Source organism: Leptodactylus fuscus, chromosome 5, assembly GCF_031893055.1.
Source record: "Leptodactylus fuscus isolate aLepFus1 chromosome 5, aLepFus1.hap2, whole genome shotgun sequence".
NCBI lineage: Eukaryota > Metazoa > Chordata > Amphibia > Anura > Leptodactylidae > Leptodactylus > Leptodactylus fuscus.
This window is the reverse complement of record NC_134269.1, coordinates 20,009,642-20,027,563: the sequence shown is the minus strand read 5'-3', so window position 1 is coordinate 20,027,563 and position 17,922 is coordinate 20,009,642. Positions and strand designations below refer to the sequence as shown.

The window sequence follows — 17,922 nt, the reverse complement described above, 5'->3', positions numbered from 1 at the left end:
CCCCCTCGGCTTATACTCTTATACTCGAGTCAAGCAAAAAAAAAAAAAAAAACTTTTTTAAGTAAGTAAATAAAAGTTGTAAATCCCTCCTTTCCCTAGAATACATATAGAAGTAGAAAATGACTGTGAAACACATACATATTAGGTATCCCTGTGTCTGACAGTGCCCGGTCTACTGAATATAGGGGATCTGCAGTGCTCCTGTTCCATCGGGAAGGGGTTAATAGGAGCGCTGCAGATACCCTATATACAGCCAGGCTGAATTCCAAGTGGGGGAAAAAAAACTCAGTCCTCAAGCTCAGGGAAGGGGCAGACAGACAACCAAAACACCCCCTCCCCTTCCCCAGCACCACCAACTACTGCACCCAAAAAGCTGCTGCATTTCCCCCCCTCGGCTTATACTCGAGTCAATAAGTTTTCCCAGTTTTTTGTGGTAAAATTAGGGGCCTTGGCTTATATTCGGGTCGGCTTATACTCGAGTATATACGGTAAACCTTCGGCTACTAAGGATTTTCATCCTCGCTAGGCCACAAGGATGTTATTCATCTAAACACTAAACCACCAGGTATAATATTAGCCCCTAGACCACCAGGTATACACTGTGAATTTCTTTTTCACCCCCACCCAAAGTTGGCCCCGATTCTGACTCCAACTCCACAACTCAATTCTAATTGCACATCCATATCCTCAGTCCTTTCTCCTTACTAGGCCACCAGGATTCTAATCATCTAAACAGTGGACCACCAGGGATAATATCAGACACAGACAACCAGGGACTACTAGGCATAAAACGATGAACCTATGGCATGTATCCACAGCAATGTAAGTATTTTACCTTTAAACAAAAAGCAGAGATACGACTTACTAGGAATTCACAAGGCCACCGGGATGCTATTCAATTGTCTAAGCCCTAGACCACCAGGGATATTATTCATTGGTCCAGTTTTATCAAAACTAAATATAACTGAAAATTTGATTATGAGACCATAATAATAATTAACGGGGCTGCATTGTAATACCAGACCTGACCCATGGACAAAAGTGGCACTGCTTCTCCTCAAACACTATGGTCTTCTCTTGTATAGTCACTTTAAAAGGCCTGAGTCATCAGTTTTTCTATTTATTTATTAAAACCACTTATTTTCTAACGTGTTTTAATTTACTCATTGTGGATTTTTTATTCTGCACATGATCATGGGGGCGGCCATAGTGCCTGAACTTCGACTCTGCTGTCTTAACAGCAGTTAGTGATCTGCTTTACAGCACACTCATGGCTATAGGCAGCAACAGTTTGAAGCGGACTCATTGAAAACTATTGGAGAGTTTTCTAGACATGCAGGAGAGGGATGAGATTAGCTGTGACATCTGTGACATCATCCATTGTCACTAGTGGATGTAATGATGGTTCAGTGGTGTTATTTATAGAGGTGTTATCTTGTAATATAATATAGTCTGTCTGGTCTTTGATGTAAATGAAGTGACTGCTGCAAAGGACATTTTTACAGAATTGGCAATTGTCGGTCTATCATTTGGCTTAGTAGCTAGAGTCAAAATTGCAGGAAAATGAAAAAATATAGTCGTTAAAAAAATCTTTTTACTTAGAAACATGTTTCTAAAAAATAGCTTTTCTCTTTAAGGATTCCAAATAGATCACCATACAAGATCAGATGAGGTTAGAGCTTATAAGTTGTCTTGGAGAAGAACTCGGCATGGAAAACATGTAGTGTAAATCTGGCCCTAGATACAGGGCAAAACATTCAGAACATTGAAGGTTGGTTTCTAGAGACAGATCAAGAAAGATCCCAAAGGGAATTGCCTGGCTGTTACCTATATGACTCACACGGCGCACACAGCTTGGTACATGGCGCCCGTACTGCTGATTGACAGCGGATTGGTCCGTTTTCTCACAGGGTGTTGTACAATGTAATTGCCAAGAACTGTTTATAAGGCAGGAGGTTCTCTGGAGAGCAGAACATGTCTACGTAATGACATACACCTATGTATCTGCAGTATAATGAGAGCTATTCCATGCCCGTCACCTAATATATAGCAGTATCAGAACTCGCTAAGCCCCCATGGACCCACAAAACTGTCCCTCCAGCCCACTCCCACTAGTTATTGGCTGTCATTAAATTCAATATGCTCTTTTGTCTGAATTTACCCTAGAATATACCCATTACTATACTGTGTGGTGACCACAAGGGGCACTAAATGGGCATGAATGGGGCTGGAGGTGTGGCTTACTATACCTAAATTTTCTACAGCCTGCTATGTGCACAGCAAATTTTGTCCCTTGATCAGTCCTTGGAGGTACAGTATGCAATGATATATTTTCCTATATGCACCCTCATCAATAGATACAAGAGGTACAACACAGAAAATAACCAAAATTGACAAGACAATACAAAGATTTATTATTATAAAGGAAATAAAATAACAGAATATCAAATTTAAAAAATCTACTGTCCCTACTGGTCATACAGAGAAATTACATGTATGTGATAAATACTTTTATGGTCACTTCCATGTACAAGCTTCTATACAGTTACGTTACGAGTAACATTGGACTGCAGTATGATACATAAGGCTATAATACAATAGGTGCTTAGAAAGTGAAGTCAATGTGGTGGACTGGGGGGGTGCGAGGTTCGGAAGCATGCTGATCCCTAAAGTGTACAAATGAATTTGTACAGCCCTTGTAATAGGATAACTTACAAAAATAAACACAACTCTCAAGGTGTAATTTCCCATTTACCCTGAAAGTAATATATACATATATCAGGATGTCATTGTAAGTGCCAGAATATCAGAAGACTCAACATAATTCTAATCAATATTTTAGTATTTCCTTCTGTAATTCTTCATAATGTACCCTTATTTACATGTCTTTTCATATGCAGAGCCAGATGGTCAGAACGGGCAAAAGTTCGGTCACACATTAAACACTGAAAGGGGCGAACACCGGTGTGCTTCCGTATATGGCGAGTGAGTTCATCAGAGCGGGCAAACTTCCAACCACATCCATCCCATTCACATACATAAGGCTTCTCTCCTGAAAATAAAAACAAAGATTACTGAGGCTTTCTACAGAACTATTAAATAGTAAGACATCATAAGGTAATAAGAGGATCAGGAGCCGGGTTACTGTAATAAGATGTTACAGGGTAATAAGAGGATCAGGAGCCGGGTTACTGTAATAAGATGTTACAGGGTAATAAGGGGATCAGGAGCCGGGTTACTGTAATAAGATGTTACAGGGGTAATAAGAGGATCAGGAGCCGGGTTACTGTAATAAGATGTTACAGGGTAATAAGGGGATCAGGAGCCGGGTTACTGTAATAAGATGTTACTGGGTAATAAGAGGATCAGGAGCCGGGTTACTGTAATAAGATGTTACAGGGTAATAAGGGGATCAGGAGCCGGGTTACTGTAATAAGAGATTACTGTGTAATAAGAGGATCAGGAGCCGGGTTACTGTAATAAGATGTTACAGGGTAATAAGAGGATCAGGAGCCGGGTTACTGTAATAAGATGTTACAGGGTAATAAGAGGATCAGGAGCCGGGTTACTGTAATAAGATGTTACAGGGGTAATAAGAGGATCAGGAGCCGGGTTACTGTAATAAGATGTTACAGGGTAATAAGGGGATCAGGAGCCGGGTTACTGTAATAAGATGTTACAGGGTAATAAGAGGATCAGGAGTCGGGTTACTGTAATAAGATGTTACTGGGTAATAAGAGGATCAGGAGCCGGGTTACTGTAATAAGATGTTACAGGGTAATAAGAGGATCAGGAGTCGGGTTACTGTAATAAGATGTTACTGGGTAATAAGAGGATCAGGAGCCGGGTTACTGTAATAAGATGTTACAGGGTAATAAGAGGATCAGGAGCCGGGTTACTGTAATAAGATGTTACAGGGTAATAAGAGGATCAGGAGTCGGGTTACTGTAATAAGATGTTACTGGGTAATAAGAGGATCAGGAGCCGGGTTACTGTAATAAGATGTTACAGGGGTAATAAGAGGATCAGGAGCCGTGTTACTGTAATAAGATGTTACAGGGTAATAAGAGGATCAGGAGCCGGGTTACTGTAATAAGATGTTACAGGGTAATAAGGGGATCAGGAGCCGGGTTAATGTAATAAGATGTTACAGGGTAATAAGAGGATCAGGAGCCGGGTTACTGTAATAAGATGTTACAGGGTAATAAGAGGATCAGGAGCCGGGTTACTGTAATAAGATGTTACAGGGGTAATAAGAGGATCAGGAGCTAAGTTACTGTAATAAGATGTTACAGGGCAATAAGAGGATCAGGAGCCTCGTTACTGTAATAAGATGTTACAGGGTAATAAGAGGATCAGGAGCCTGGTGACTGTAATAAGATGTTAGAGGGTAATAAGAGGATCAGGAGCTGGGTTACTGTAATAAGATGTTACAGGGGTAATAAGAGGATCAGGAGCCGGGTTACTGTAATAAGATGTTACAGGGTAATAAGAGGATCAGGAGCCTGGTGACTGTAATAAGATGTTACAGGGTAATAAGAGGATCAGGAGCCTGGTGACTGTAATAAGATGTTACAGGGTAATAAGAGGATCAGGAGCCTGGTGACTGTAATAAGATGTTACAGGGGTAATAAGAGGATCAGGAGCCGGGTTACTGTAATAAGATGTTACAGGGTAATAAGAGGATCAGGAGCCGGGATACTGTAATAAGATGTTACAGGGGAAATAAGAGGATCAGGAGCCAGGATACTGTAATAAGATGTTACAGGAGTAATAAGAGGATTAGGAGCCGGGTTACTGTAATAAGATGTTACAGGGCAATAAGAGGATCAGGAGCCGGGTTACTGTAATAAGATGTTACAGGGCAATAAGAGGATCAGGAGCCGGGTTACTGTAATAAGATGTTACAGGGGTAATAAGAGGGTCAGGAGCCGGGTTACTGTAATAAGATGTTACAGGGCAATAAGAGGATCAGGAGCCGGGTTACTGTAATAAGATGTTACAGGGGTAATAAGAGGGTCAGGAGCCGGGTTACTGTAATAAGATGTTACAGGGTAATAAGAGGATCAGGAGCCGGGTTACTATAATAAGATGTTACAGGGGTAATAAGAGGGTCAGGAGCCGGGTTACTGTAATAAGATGTTACAGGGGTAATAAGAGGATCAGGAGCCGGGTTACTGTAATAAGATGTTACAGGGGTAATAAGAGGATCAGGAGCCGGGTTACTGTAATAAGATGTTACAGGGTAATAAGAGGATCAGGAGCCGGGTTACTGTAATAAGATGTTACTGCGTAATAAGAGGATCAGGAGCCGGGTTACTGTAATAAGATGTTACAGGGGTAATAAGAGGATCAGGAGCCGGGTTACTGTAATAAGATGTTACAGGGGTAATAAGAGGATCAGGAGCCGGGTTACTGTAATAAGATGTTACAAGGTAATAAGAGGATCAGGAGCCGGGTACTAATGGGATACTATACTGTGTGGTGACCTCAAGGGGCACTAAAGGGGCATTATAATGTGTGGTGACCACAAGGGGCACTAAAGGGGCATTATATTGTGCGGTGACCAAAAGGGGCACTAAATGGGCATCAATGGGGCTGGAGGTGTGGCTTAATAAGATGTTACAGGGTAATAAGAGGATCAGGAGCCGGGTTACTGTAATAAGATGTTACAGGGTAATAAGAGGATCAGGAGCCGGGTTACTTACTGTAATAAGATGTTACAGGGTAATAAGAGTATCAGGAGCCAGGTTACTGTAATAAGATGTTACAGGGTAATAAGAAGATCAGGAGCCGGGTTACTGTAATAAGATGTTACAGGGTAATAAGAGGTTCAGGAGCCGGGTCACTGTAATAAGATGTTACAGGGGTAATAAGAGGATCAGGAACTGGTTAGTGTAATAAGATGTTAGGGTGCATTTACACTGAGTAACGTGCCACGTGACCTGGCACATATACGCCGTGTGAGATTTTGAGCGCCGTAAACGCTCCCATTGATTTCAATGGGAGCCTGGATCGCATACGCCGCGTTATTTTGCGGCTGTGATTCTGCGGCCGGAAAATAACACGGCATATACGATCCAGGCTCCCATTGAAATCAATGGGAGCGTATACGGTGCTCAAAATCTCACACGGCGTATACGTGCCAGGTCACGCGGCACGTTACTCAGTGTAAATGCACCCTTAGGGTGCATTCACACTGAGTAAACGCTAGCTTATTCTGAACGTAAAACACGTTCAGAATAAGCGGCGTCTAAAGCAGCTCCATTCATTTCTATGGGAGCGGGGATACGAGCGCTCCCCATAGAAATGAATGGGCTGCTTCTTTCACTCCGTGCAGTCCCATTGAAGTGAATGGGGAGTGCCGGCGTATACGGCAAGCTCTGCTCATGCCGGAGCGTACACGCCGGCACTCCCCATTCACTTCAATGGGACTGCACGGAGTGAAAGAAGCAGCCCATTCATTTCTATGGGGAGCGCTCGTATCCCCGCTCCCATAGAAATGAATGGAGCTGCTTTAGACGCCGCTTATTCTGAACGTGTTTTACGTTCAGAATAAGCTAGCGTTTACTCAGTGTGAATGCACCCTTAGAGAGGTATTAAGGGAGTTTTTATGCAGGGGTAAGAAGAGGATCAGGCTTTACATCACTATGATCCATCTTACCAGTGTGTGTACGTAGATGAGCCTTCAGATGTGAACTCTTGGTGTAGGTCTTGTGACATCCATCATGGGTACAGCTGTGACAGGTGACAATTCTGTTTGATGATCGTCGTCCTTGCTTTCGCTTTTTTTCCTTACTTGTATAAGCCATTGCCTGTGTGCTGTTTGGGTTGGATGGTTGTGGAAATAAATAGTAGGACATTGTGGAAGAGAAGGGCTGGTAAGATTGGCAGCCCGGAACAGAAAATGTTGTCCTTGGTAAAATTGGCACAGGGTTTGTGGAGAAGTGGGTGCTGGGAATTCCACTTGGTATTGGATCTTGTTTGGCTAGCAGAGGATACACATACTCCATAGATTGTTGTATGGAGTAATTGGCATTGTGTATGTGATGGTTGGATTGGTTGATATTGGTTGATGTTACAGTCTGGGGTATCACCACTGAAGGTCCATCTACTGATGCAGGATGGGTGAGATTGTCTTCAGAGGGCAGGAACAGGGTATCAATCTCATCAGACTGGCACATGTCTAGGATTCCCAGAAGGTCACCTTGGGTGATGGGCATTTGTGAGGAATTGCCAACACCTACTGACTGATCTATAAAGTTCTTGTTCAGGAAATCCATGTCCCAGTAGGATTCTTCCTGCTTTATTTGGGATGCAGTGAAACCAGAAGGAGCAGGGTGTGAGTAGTGACCAGCAGGGGCCTCTGTATACACTTCTGGTGCAGTCTGGGATCCTGCACAATTCCATATCTGACGATGAAATAACCAAGTTAGTCCTGGAAGTTCTCAAGTATCGTGACCATGTAATTTACCATCGGGGTTGTCACGTTCACAGCACTCGCATAGTTAATATTTATCACCTCTGTGAATATCGACAACCAGAGGCTTAAATTGAAGCCTATGGACCCAATGCAAAATCTATAATAGAGCCTCTACCTACCTTGTGACATTTAGAATAGTGGTACATTTTACGTACCTTAAGGACCCCCCTCAGGATCCAGGGCCCAGTAGTGACTGTTACCACTGCACCCCCTATAGCGACTGTCCCACTGAATTGTCACTAAGCCATACCCAGTTCTGTGGATTGACACGGATTATGCTTCTGATGTCATCCATATACCAACGGCACATGTGTAATGGTATAAATTGTTATTCCGCGCATGCACCGGTTCAAAAGCTGAGGACCCTAGAAGTGAGGTAGGAAACGGTGTTTGCGTAGAATGACAATGATACCTGTCAAATGTTAAACCTACTGCGCATGCGGCAATTTGCTGCCTTTGCACGACGTTGAAGCCATCATCTACATGAATCAGAGGAATAGGGACTGGCTTATGGGATTTAGCAGAATACTTAGAGGGTCCAAATACGCTCAGCTGACCCTTTATAGTATATGGACCTATTGGGGACAAGTTATAACAGCGGGAGAGGTTTATAGAGGCGTAACCTGGCCACAGCTCCGAGAAATCCACGAAAAAAACCTTAGCGTGCGTCCGTGGTAAACTGGCCATAGAATGACACAGATCCACAATATGGCCGTGTGCCCTAGAGTCATAGATTTCAGAAATTGGCATGAAAATATTGTTATAGGGGAAGTCTGACCCACCTTGTAGTGAGCATGTATATACCGTATATAAGTAGGGGTGCCACACAATAAATACCGCCATACTGTGCTCAAGTCCTACAGTCAGTGACCAAATAACTGCTACATAATTCAGGCTATATATAATACCTTCTATATACGGTAATATTGTATATATATTAATACACAGAAATAATAAAAATATCTATTATATATACATATAGATAATAATATATATATATATATATATATATATATATGTTACATGGAAAATATAAATATATATATATATATATATATATATATATATATATATATATATAGTGCAGAGCAGTCACTTACCTGATTATTATTATCGTACATAAACTGATTCTGATAATCGCAGGATGCTAACGCCATACTCTCTATATACCTATGGAATAGTATATGTATAAATGTATATATGTATATATCTCCTCTATACGCTATCTCAGAATTGCATATCCCGGCTCCCTCGCCTCTTCATTCAGGCTCTCATAAGATAACCAGAGCAAGGAAAATATTGTAGGTTGTTTTTTTTGCTTTTTTTTTCGCAAGAAATTTGGTGGTTTTGAGGATGCTTTCTGATTGGTAGGAAGGTAGAGCAAGCCCCGCCCCTCTGATAATCTCCCCGCCTTTTCTCAGAGGCTGTGTCATCAAATTAAAGTGAAGAAATAGCACTTTATGTGAATATACCGTATACTACTACTGTATACTATAACATGTACAGGCAACACATTCACCCGTAGCACCAGTCACTTCCTGCAAATTATTGCACTTAATTTTATTGTATTTTTTGTAAATTAATAATAATAATAATCTCATATATAGTGTAAATTCCATAGATATAATTGTATGATGTACTAAAGTAATAATAGTAGGAAAGCTCCACTCCATACACCCGGTTAGGGCGACCACCAGTCAGAACATACACACAGTGATGTCACAGTATAGAGATAATACACACCGTGATGTCACAGTACAGGATAATACACACAGTGATGTCACAGTACAGGGATAATACACACAGTGATGTCACAGTACAGGGATAATACACACAGTGATGTCACAGTACAGGGATAATACACACAGTGATGTCACAGTACAGGATAATACACACAGTGATGTCACAGTACAGGGATAATACACACATTGATGTCACAGTACAGGGATAATACACACAGTGATATTACTGTGTTCAGAGACTTGTCCCTATTTCTTCTGTCTTGGTGGTTCTCTTATCTCATGTGTTCCCAATGCCAGAATGTGGTAATTTTCTTTAATGGTCTTATAAGGTGATTGACACAAACTCCAGAAACATCCCTGCCCCCTCCCAATCACTACTTTATCTCACACTTCTCCCATGCTGAGGACTTCCAGATATACTGTATGGTCCTGCCTGTATATGAAATATAAAAAATTGAGAGTCTTCAGTAGTTGATACCTTTTTTAATGGCTAACTAAAATGATGACCTATTACAAGCTTTCAAGGCTCTCGGCCTCTTCCTCAGGCATGGATTAAACAGAATTTCTGAAGGATGCAAAAAGAGACACATAGGAATGGAACGTTTGGTGGGAGAGTAGATGGTAATTGGTACATACAAGTAAGCAAATCATCAGTTCCCAAGGCCCTTATCAGTTCAATGAGTGATCTTTATGGCTGCTTCGATTAGTGATGTTATCTTATACTCATACAATTTCCTGTTGTTTTTGGATTTGAAGTTTCCGCTTAAAACCTAAATTTTCATGTCATTGATGATATCATGATCTTGATTGCAAAAGTGTTCTGGAACGGGCAGGTCCATTCTCTCCTCTGTAATCGTGTGGCGGTGTGAATTCATCCACATTCTAAGTTCCTGACCAGTTTCGCCTACATACAGGCCCCCAGTGGGACATTTGGTGCACATTATTAAATACACTACATCAGGTGTGTTACAGGTGAACGTACCTCGGATTTGATATTCCCTGTTAGAGTTTGGGATCTCTATCCTGTCAGTGGTCAGTATGTGTTTTGCACCTCTTCTGTCCGCATGGAAATGTTCCTTTGTTAGTTGGAGGTGACAGTGAGCTGCTAACAACCATATTCCTGAGGTTTGGTGGCTGTCTATAGCACAGGAGAGGGGGGTCTGGAAATATGGATGTTAGACGGTTGTCTTTTTGCAGTAGTGGATGTAATTTGCGTGTGATTCCTCTCAGCATCTCCAGGTGTGGGTTGTACGTGATGACCAGGGGCACCCGAATGTTTTCCTGTTTGGTATTGTATTATCCTGCCTGTATATGAATGCTACTTTAGGTTTTAAAGGTTTAAAGGTTTTTTGCACTGTAAGCTGTCTAAGCGGCCATTTTCTTGTGGCCCGGTCATGCGCAGTCGGGTCTGCCCGCGGCCCGGGGTCTAGATAATTGAAAACCCAGGACTGAAGAAGACGCGCAGAGAGGCGGTTTCCTGAAGAAGATGGAGGCGGTCCTGGAGAGTTCTTTCGCAGTATTGGGGACGCCCCCAGTGCTGCGAGAGAACTCATTTTCATACCGAAGAAAACCGGGTTTTCTACCGAACGGCGGCGTGGAGAAGACATCTAAAGATAGGAGACGAATAGCCTTTCTTAACGCTATTTCGACGTGTTATCGAGAAAAAAAGAGTATCCAATGATAGGATCCCTTTAAGATTAAGAAATCTCCTTTTGCGCCTTCTTGTCTCCTGCCTTGGCTCGGGCACCCCAGCCTATATTATCACATACTACGTGTGGCTCATGGATTTGGCTTCTTTCCTAACACCTTCGTGCCTTCGATAGCAGGAAGTCTATATAAAGAACTTGCATGATACACGTTACACAACTCCTCGAATATGCTGCATTGTACAGGACACGCCATTGGCTGGCAGGGACTTGTTTGTACCTATGTTTTGACAAAATTGAAAAAAATTGAGGAACGTGCAGAGCACAGGCAAGGCCATGAACTTCCTCCAAACTTTTCGCCTTTGACTTTTTGAACTTTTTCACTTGTAATAGTTCACAAAACACACTTCCATGGGTAGAAGAGATTAATATCTCAAGGGCATCTGATCTGAAGAATCTTATGTATAAAATAAAGAGCAATTCAGACTAGTCAGTCACATCCCAGAGCTGCAGTCGGCAGATCTTAGGGCCCACTGAGTTTGGGAGGGCCCCTAGTGATCTGGGAAAACGTCAAGCCGAGGTTTAGACAAGGTTGAATGTTACTCTGCATGATCCCATATTCTGTGACATCATAGCGTTTCTATACTGTGACATCACTGTGCACATTGTTTCACGACAAGGGCACATCTATCATAGAAGAGATACATTGGTTTCTTTGCCCAATCCTGGATGGCCCTTTGACCATAACTCACAACTTTCAAAGAATGTAAAGAAGGACACCACACATTGGTAAACTTAATTCTTGTAAGCCACACCTACAACTCCGCCCATTCCAATCATGTCCCTTTGTACCCCCACATCCTACTAATATTATAAATGTGAAAGTTCTGATGTCTGTTTGTTTGGATGTTTTATCCCGGTAAATGACATGGCTTCACGACTGTTATGAATTTATGTTCACATACTATATTACACTGCTCTTGCAGCAACTTATCTCAGGTTCTGATAAAGCCAGGTCTGTTATCTCTCTATGTAAACACTCAGCTAACCCTCAGTGGATTGTGTACCAACATTTGCATATTATCTGATCTGCTCCAGGAAACATGCTGACACACTGGCTGGGAAAACACCTTTAATCCAAACATGCCGGGGAAAAAGAAAATCTAATTTGTCGCAAAATTTTAAAACAACAGCTATGAAGGGGCCAGAAGTCACAGAGTTCTCCTTAAGCAGAGCTGACGAGGATCACCGGCGCCAACAACACACTCATTATATGGCGTCCCAGCGAGCTGCTGAGATGCCGGAACAATCACAGGTACGGCGTGAGGAACAACTTCAGCAGCAGGACAGCTTAAGATCTGCCGAAACGCCGAAGTAGGCAAACCATCGACGGCAGCAATTTGGTGAATATAGGCGGATCATCGACACCAACAACACACAGATGAAGTTGCGGGCAGAGGCTAGTCTATAATAATGTAATGTAATGACCCCCAACAATATAATGGCTACCACCTTGTAGCACCCACAGTATAAAGACACCCTCCCACCCTCCCTTTGGCCCCCATAGTATAATAGCCCCCTCCTTGTGACCCCCAGTAGAAAAATGCTCATAACACTGGTCACTCCTGGGACATTTACCTCTCTACAACCTGAGGAAATGAACCAAGAGTCATAACAAAAAGTAAACACCAGGTTTTTGAGACCTTCACAAATGAAACCCGCAGGGGCCCACTAAGGGGTATAGAGGTAGCCCTTGTACTCAGTCCTGGTGCCCCAGAGGGCTCTCTGTCATATAAGGCACCGGTATCGTAAATCTCACATGACGAGTTGTCCCTACTCTGTATTTTTCCCCCCTTTATTCCACTGCATTTCGAAGAGTCAAAAACTTTTTGCCTGTTGGAGTGCTCGGTATAATCCTCTGTATACAGTGAATATATCACTAACCAGTATATAGAATACTGCTATCTACTACCACAAACCACCAGGACCAGATGTTTTTGTGAAAATTTGGATTTAGACTCGTTTTTTTCTCGATTTGTGTAACATCTTCCATGTTGGAGGCTTAATCCCCACATCAGCCCCTATACAGACATTATAGACATCCCTTGTTGTAGCTCCCGTGGAGTTGACTTCTAAAGTTTTTAAAAAAATAACTTGCAGTGGTGAAACCTAACGTCACTTTGTGTTATCGGCCTTCGGGTGCCTGGTGTGTGACAGCAGAGGGTCGTAGATAAGAGGCTGGATGTCTTATCTGTCCCTGCCTTCAATCTGTCCAGCAAGCATTCTAGGAGCAGGTTGTGCTGAAGTGGCCATGTGTGAGCAGAAGATGAGGACACTACTAGTGCTATGGAGGACTCTATTTAGGAAATGCTGTGAGCGGGATTTTATGGGTCATGGGTTTTTATTAAAGGGATAGTCCCTAATTTCAACTCCAAGTACCCTCGTCGTCTGTCCTGTGTAGGGGAATAGACTTAGAACATCTCTCTAGAAGTTACACATCTCTGTTATTCTCAAATATCGAATGTCTCTCATTGTTGGAGGACCCTGCATGTCTGAGCACTTATGGCAGCCAATTGATTATAATGGGAGTAGGTCACATTAGATCCCCAGGGGTCCCAGCGTGTCATCATCTGCTCAAGGGAGAACCCGGAGAAAACATCCAAAAATGAAACGCCATTCCCAAATTTGCTAGGGAGCCCCATAGTTCTTTGTCTTGTCCTTGTTGTACTGGACATCACTACTTGTTTTTGACTCTACTGTATTATCCTTGAACTCTGACACCGCTACATGAAGCAAGTTTATACTGTGACATCACTATGTGCGATGTATAATCCCTATAGCTTTTATTATTTATTATCCTGTACTGTGACATCACTGTGTGTATTATCCCTGTACTGTGACATCACTGTGTGTATTATCTCTGTACTGTGACATCACTGTGTGTATTATCCTGTACTGTGACATCACTGTGTGTATTATCCTGTACTGTGACATCACTGTGTGTATTATCCCTGTACTGTGACATCACTGTGTGTATTCTCCTGTACTGTGACATCACTGTGTGTATTATCTCTGTACTGTGACATCACTGTGTGTATTATCTCTGTACTGTGACATCACTGTGTGTATTATCTCTGTACTGTGACATCACTGTGTGTATTATCTCTGTACTGTGACATCACTGTGTGTATTATCCCTGTACTGTGACATCACTGTGTGTATTATCCTGTACTGTGACATCACTGTGTGTATTATCCCTGTACTGTGACATCACTGTGTGTATTATCCCTGTACTGTGACATCACTGTGTGTATTATCTCTGTACTGTGACATCACTGTGTGTATTATCTCTGTACTGTGACATCACTGTGTGTATTATCTCTGTACTGTGACATCACTGTGTGTATTATCCCTGTACTGTGACATCACTGTGTGTATTATCTCTGTACTGTGACCTCACTGTGTGTATTATCCTGTACTGTGACATCACTGTGTGTATTATCCCTGTACTGTGACATCACTGTGTGTATTATCTCTGTACAGTGACATCACTGTGTGTATTATCCCTGTACTGTGACATCACTGTGTGTATTATCTCTGTACTGTGACCTCACTGTGTGTATTATCCCTGTACTGTGACATCACTGTGTGTATTATCTCTGTACTGTGACCTCACTGTGTGTATTATCCCTGTACTGTGACATCACTGTGTGTATTATCTCTGTACTGTGACATCACTGTGTGTATTATCCCTGTACTGTGACATCACTGTGTGTATTATCTCTGTACTGTGACATCACTGTGTGTATTATGCCTGTACTGTGACATCACTGTGTGTATTGTCCCTGTACTGTGACATCACTGTGTGTATTATCCCTGTACTGTGACATCACTGTGTGTATTATCCCTGTACTGTGACATCACTGTGTGTATTATCCCTGTACTGTGACATCACTGTGTGTATTATCCCTGTACTGTGACATCACTGTGTGTATTATCCCTGTACTGTGACATCACTGTGTGTATTATCCCTGTACCGTGACATCAGTGTGTATTATCTCTGTACTGTGACATCACTGTGTGTATTATCCCTGTACTGTGACATCACTGTGTGTATTATGTCTGTACTGTGACATCACTGTATGTATTATCTCTGTACTGTGACATCACTGTGTGTATTATCCCTGTACTGTGACATCACTGTGTGTATTATGTCTGTACTGTGACATCACTGTATGTATTATCTCTGTACTGTGACATCACTGTGTGTATTATCCCTGTACTGTGACATCACTGTGTCTATTATCTCTGTACTGTGACATCACTGTGTCTATTATCTCTGTCCCCCTGCAGTTGCCCTCACAATATAATGTACCTCTCGTGGTATAAAACAAAACATAAAATCCTAATCCTCACCTTGCCCCTTTTCCCTGTAGTTCTTTTCTGTCTCGGGTTGCAGAGTACTCAGCGAGCTGGAGATGTGATTTAAGTGACATCATCACACCGCACCTACTACTCCCGGAGCAGAGAAAGGGGCCGAATGGTGAAGCAGGAAGCAGACTTCTCCCTGCTTCACCATTCTTGTATTCTTGCTTCATCATTCCTGGTTCCAACTCATCTGTGTCCTCTCTGGACTGATCCGCTGAATCCAGGACAGTTGAAGGGTATGGTAGTCGTCCCATAGAAGAGAAAAATACAGACCCCATGGACCCGTCTGTAATGCATTTCAATTAAACTACTTCAGTACTCCTTATAGGAAATGCCAACTATCACAGCTTATACCCAGGGCAGAGCTTAGTTGGCTCCTGACTGTGTCCTGTACCCTAGTCAACAGATGTATGTAGGAAAATAATACAAGGGGGTGGAGTCAGAGCTGCACCTCTAATGAGACGTCTGCGCATTTCCTTACAGGCCCGAAGCCTACTAGGATTAACATTGGATCCCGGAGAGGTGAGTAACACTGTTTATTATGTTCCCTCACCTCCCCTGGGGCTCTGATTATTATAGGATGTACAATCTTTGTAGTCCATGTACATCTCTGACCTTCTTAATGTCCTATTCAGCCACGATCGGCTGCTGTGGTTGTAGTATAGGAATATCCCTATAAAGAGATTTGGGCTTAAAAATTGGGGTTCTTTATTCACAAACACCATCGATTAGGCAGAGTGGAGACTGGCCATAAGGATTATCTCTGGAAGACTCAACCATTGTGTTCCATGGTAATACTTCATTTGCCCTGCGGGGGTGCTGCAGGCAATTTGACCACTTACTGGAACAGCTCACAGCTGACTGCAGGGGTTTTAGGAGCGGGCACAATGCTTTCACTTTGAGATAAGCAATAAGAAAATCTTAGGAAATCAGCAGTGGTAAGGAATCACAGAATGGAGAACTTGTGGTCATTCTTCTGTCATATTATTTCCTCCACAGATGGAAACAGCGAGGCTGCGACACGGCCAACAAGTGGAGGTTATTTTTGCTTTTCCTTTTGAGTTTATCAGGGCAATTATTGGGAACCAATACTACACCCATAAGATCTGCTGGAGAAACGACCACCCCGATCACTAGATATCCCCTTGTAAAGAGATTATATCACTACCAGGAGATCCTCCCCAGCAGCGGGCTCGCCATTTCAGGGACCACAAGTAAAATTATGTCTAGGGCCCCCCCTCCCCAATTACATTTTTAGGCCATACCTCCTCTTTTAAAGAACTGCCCATCCATTTGCAAGTCAAAAACCCCAAGCACTTTATTGTATATACACACAGTATTTCACCGCTTTGCTATATTATATATATATATATATATTTTGTATACCCCATACAATACATTGCCCCCTTTATTCGCCCCTATGGTATACATTCTTTTTATTGACCCTCACACAGTATAATGCCCCCTTTTTCTGGACCCCACATAGTACTGGACTACCAATAAGTATTTGGACACCCAGTAAAGTTCTGCGGAGGTGGAGTTATGGTCTGGGGGTGTTTCTCCTGGTATGGACCCTTGGTCCCAGTGCATGGTAAACTCAACGCCTCTTGCACTATGTTAGATAACAGTGTACTTCCTATATTATGGCGGGTCTATGGGTCGGACCAATGTTACTTCCAGGATGACAACGCCAGCTGTCATGTAGCGAGGTCTACCATGGCTTGGTACAGTGACAATCAGGTTAATCGACAGGACTGCCCAGAGCCCAGACTTCAACCCTATCGAGTTGGATCAACGAACTAAGGGTGCAGCAGCCGTCCAAAATCGGTGAAAGAACTTACCTGTCTTCTCCAAGCCCAATGGAATAAAATACCACTAGCCGTCATACAAGGACTTGTGGAAAGCCCCGGAGGGTTGAGGCTGTAATTGCCACTCGGACCACAGGTGTCCAAATACTTATTGGTAGACGGTGTATATTGCTCCCTTTTCTGTCCCCCACACAGTATATTGTCCTCTTTTCTGGCCCCCACACAGTATATTGTCCTCTTTTCTGGCCCCCACACAGTATGTTGTTCCTTTTTCTGGCCCCCACACAGTATATTGCTCCCTTTTCTGGCCCCCACACAGTATATTGCTCCCTTTTCTGTCCCCCACACAGTATATTGTCCTCTTTTCTGTCTCCCACACAGTATATTGTCCCCTTTTCTGTCCCCAATACAGTATATTGTTTCCTTTTCTGGCCCCCACACAGTATATTGCTCCCTTTTCTGTCCCCCACACAGTATATTGTCCTCTTTTCTGGCCCCCACACAGTATATTGTTCCTTTTTCTGGCCCCCACACAGTATATTGCTCCCTTTTCTGGCCCCCACACAGTATATTGTCCTCTTTTCTGTCTCCCACACAGTATATTGTCCCCTTTTCTGTCCCCAATACAGTATATTGTTTCCTTTTCTGGCCCCCACACAGTATATTGCTCCCTTTTCTGTCCCCCACACAGCATATTGTCCTCTTTTCTGGCCCCCACACAGTATATTGTTCCTTTTTCTGGCCCCCACACAGTATATTGCTCCCTTTTCTATCCCCCACACAGTATATTGTCCTCTTTTCTGTCCCCCACACAG

At 42.8% G+C, this 17,922-nt stretch overlaps 1 protein-coding gene across 1 annotated transcript; it reads right to left on the bottom strand.

The window, feature by feature from the left end:
• Window positions 1-2,390: 2,390 nt before the first annotated feature.
• KLF1 (KLF transcription factor 1) lies at window positions 2,391-8,750 on the bottom strand. The gene is made up of 3 exons (XM_075276065.1): window positions 8,584-8,750; window positions 6,665-7,412; window positions 2,391-3,052 (listed from the first exon to the last, which is right to left on the bottom strand). Exons 1-3 carry the CDS (start codon window positions 8,638-8,640, stop codon window positions 2,862-2,864), a joined length of 996 nt encoding a protein of 331 aa, XP_075132166.1. The 5' UTR covers window positions 8,641-8,750; the 3' UTR covers window positions 2,391-2,861.
• Window positions 8,751-17,922: the final 9,172 nt, after the last annotated feature.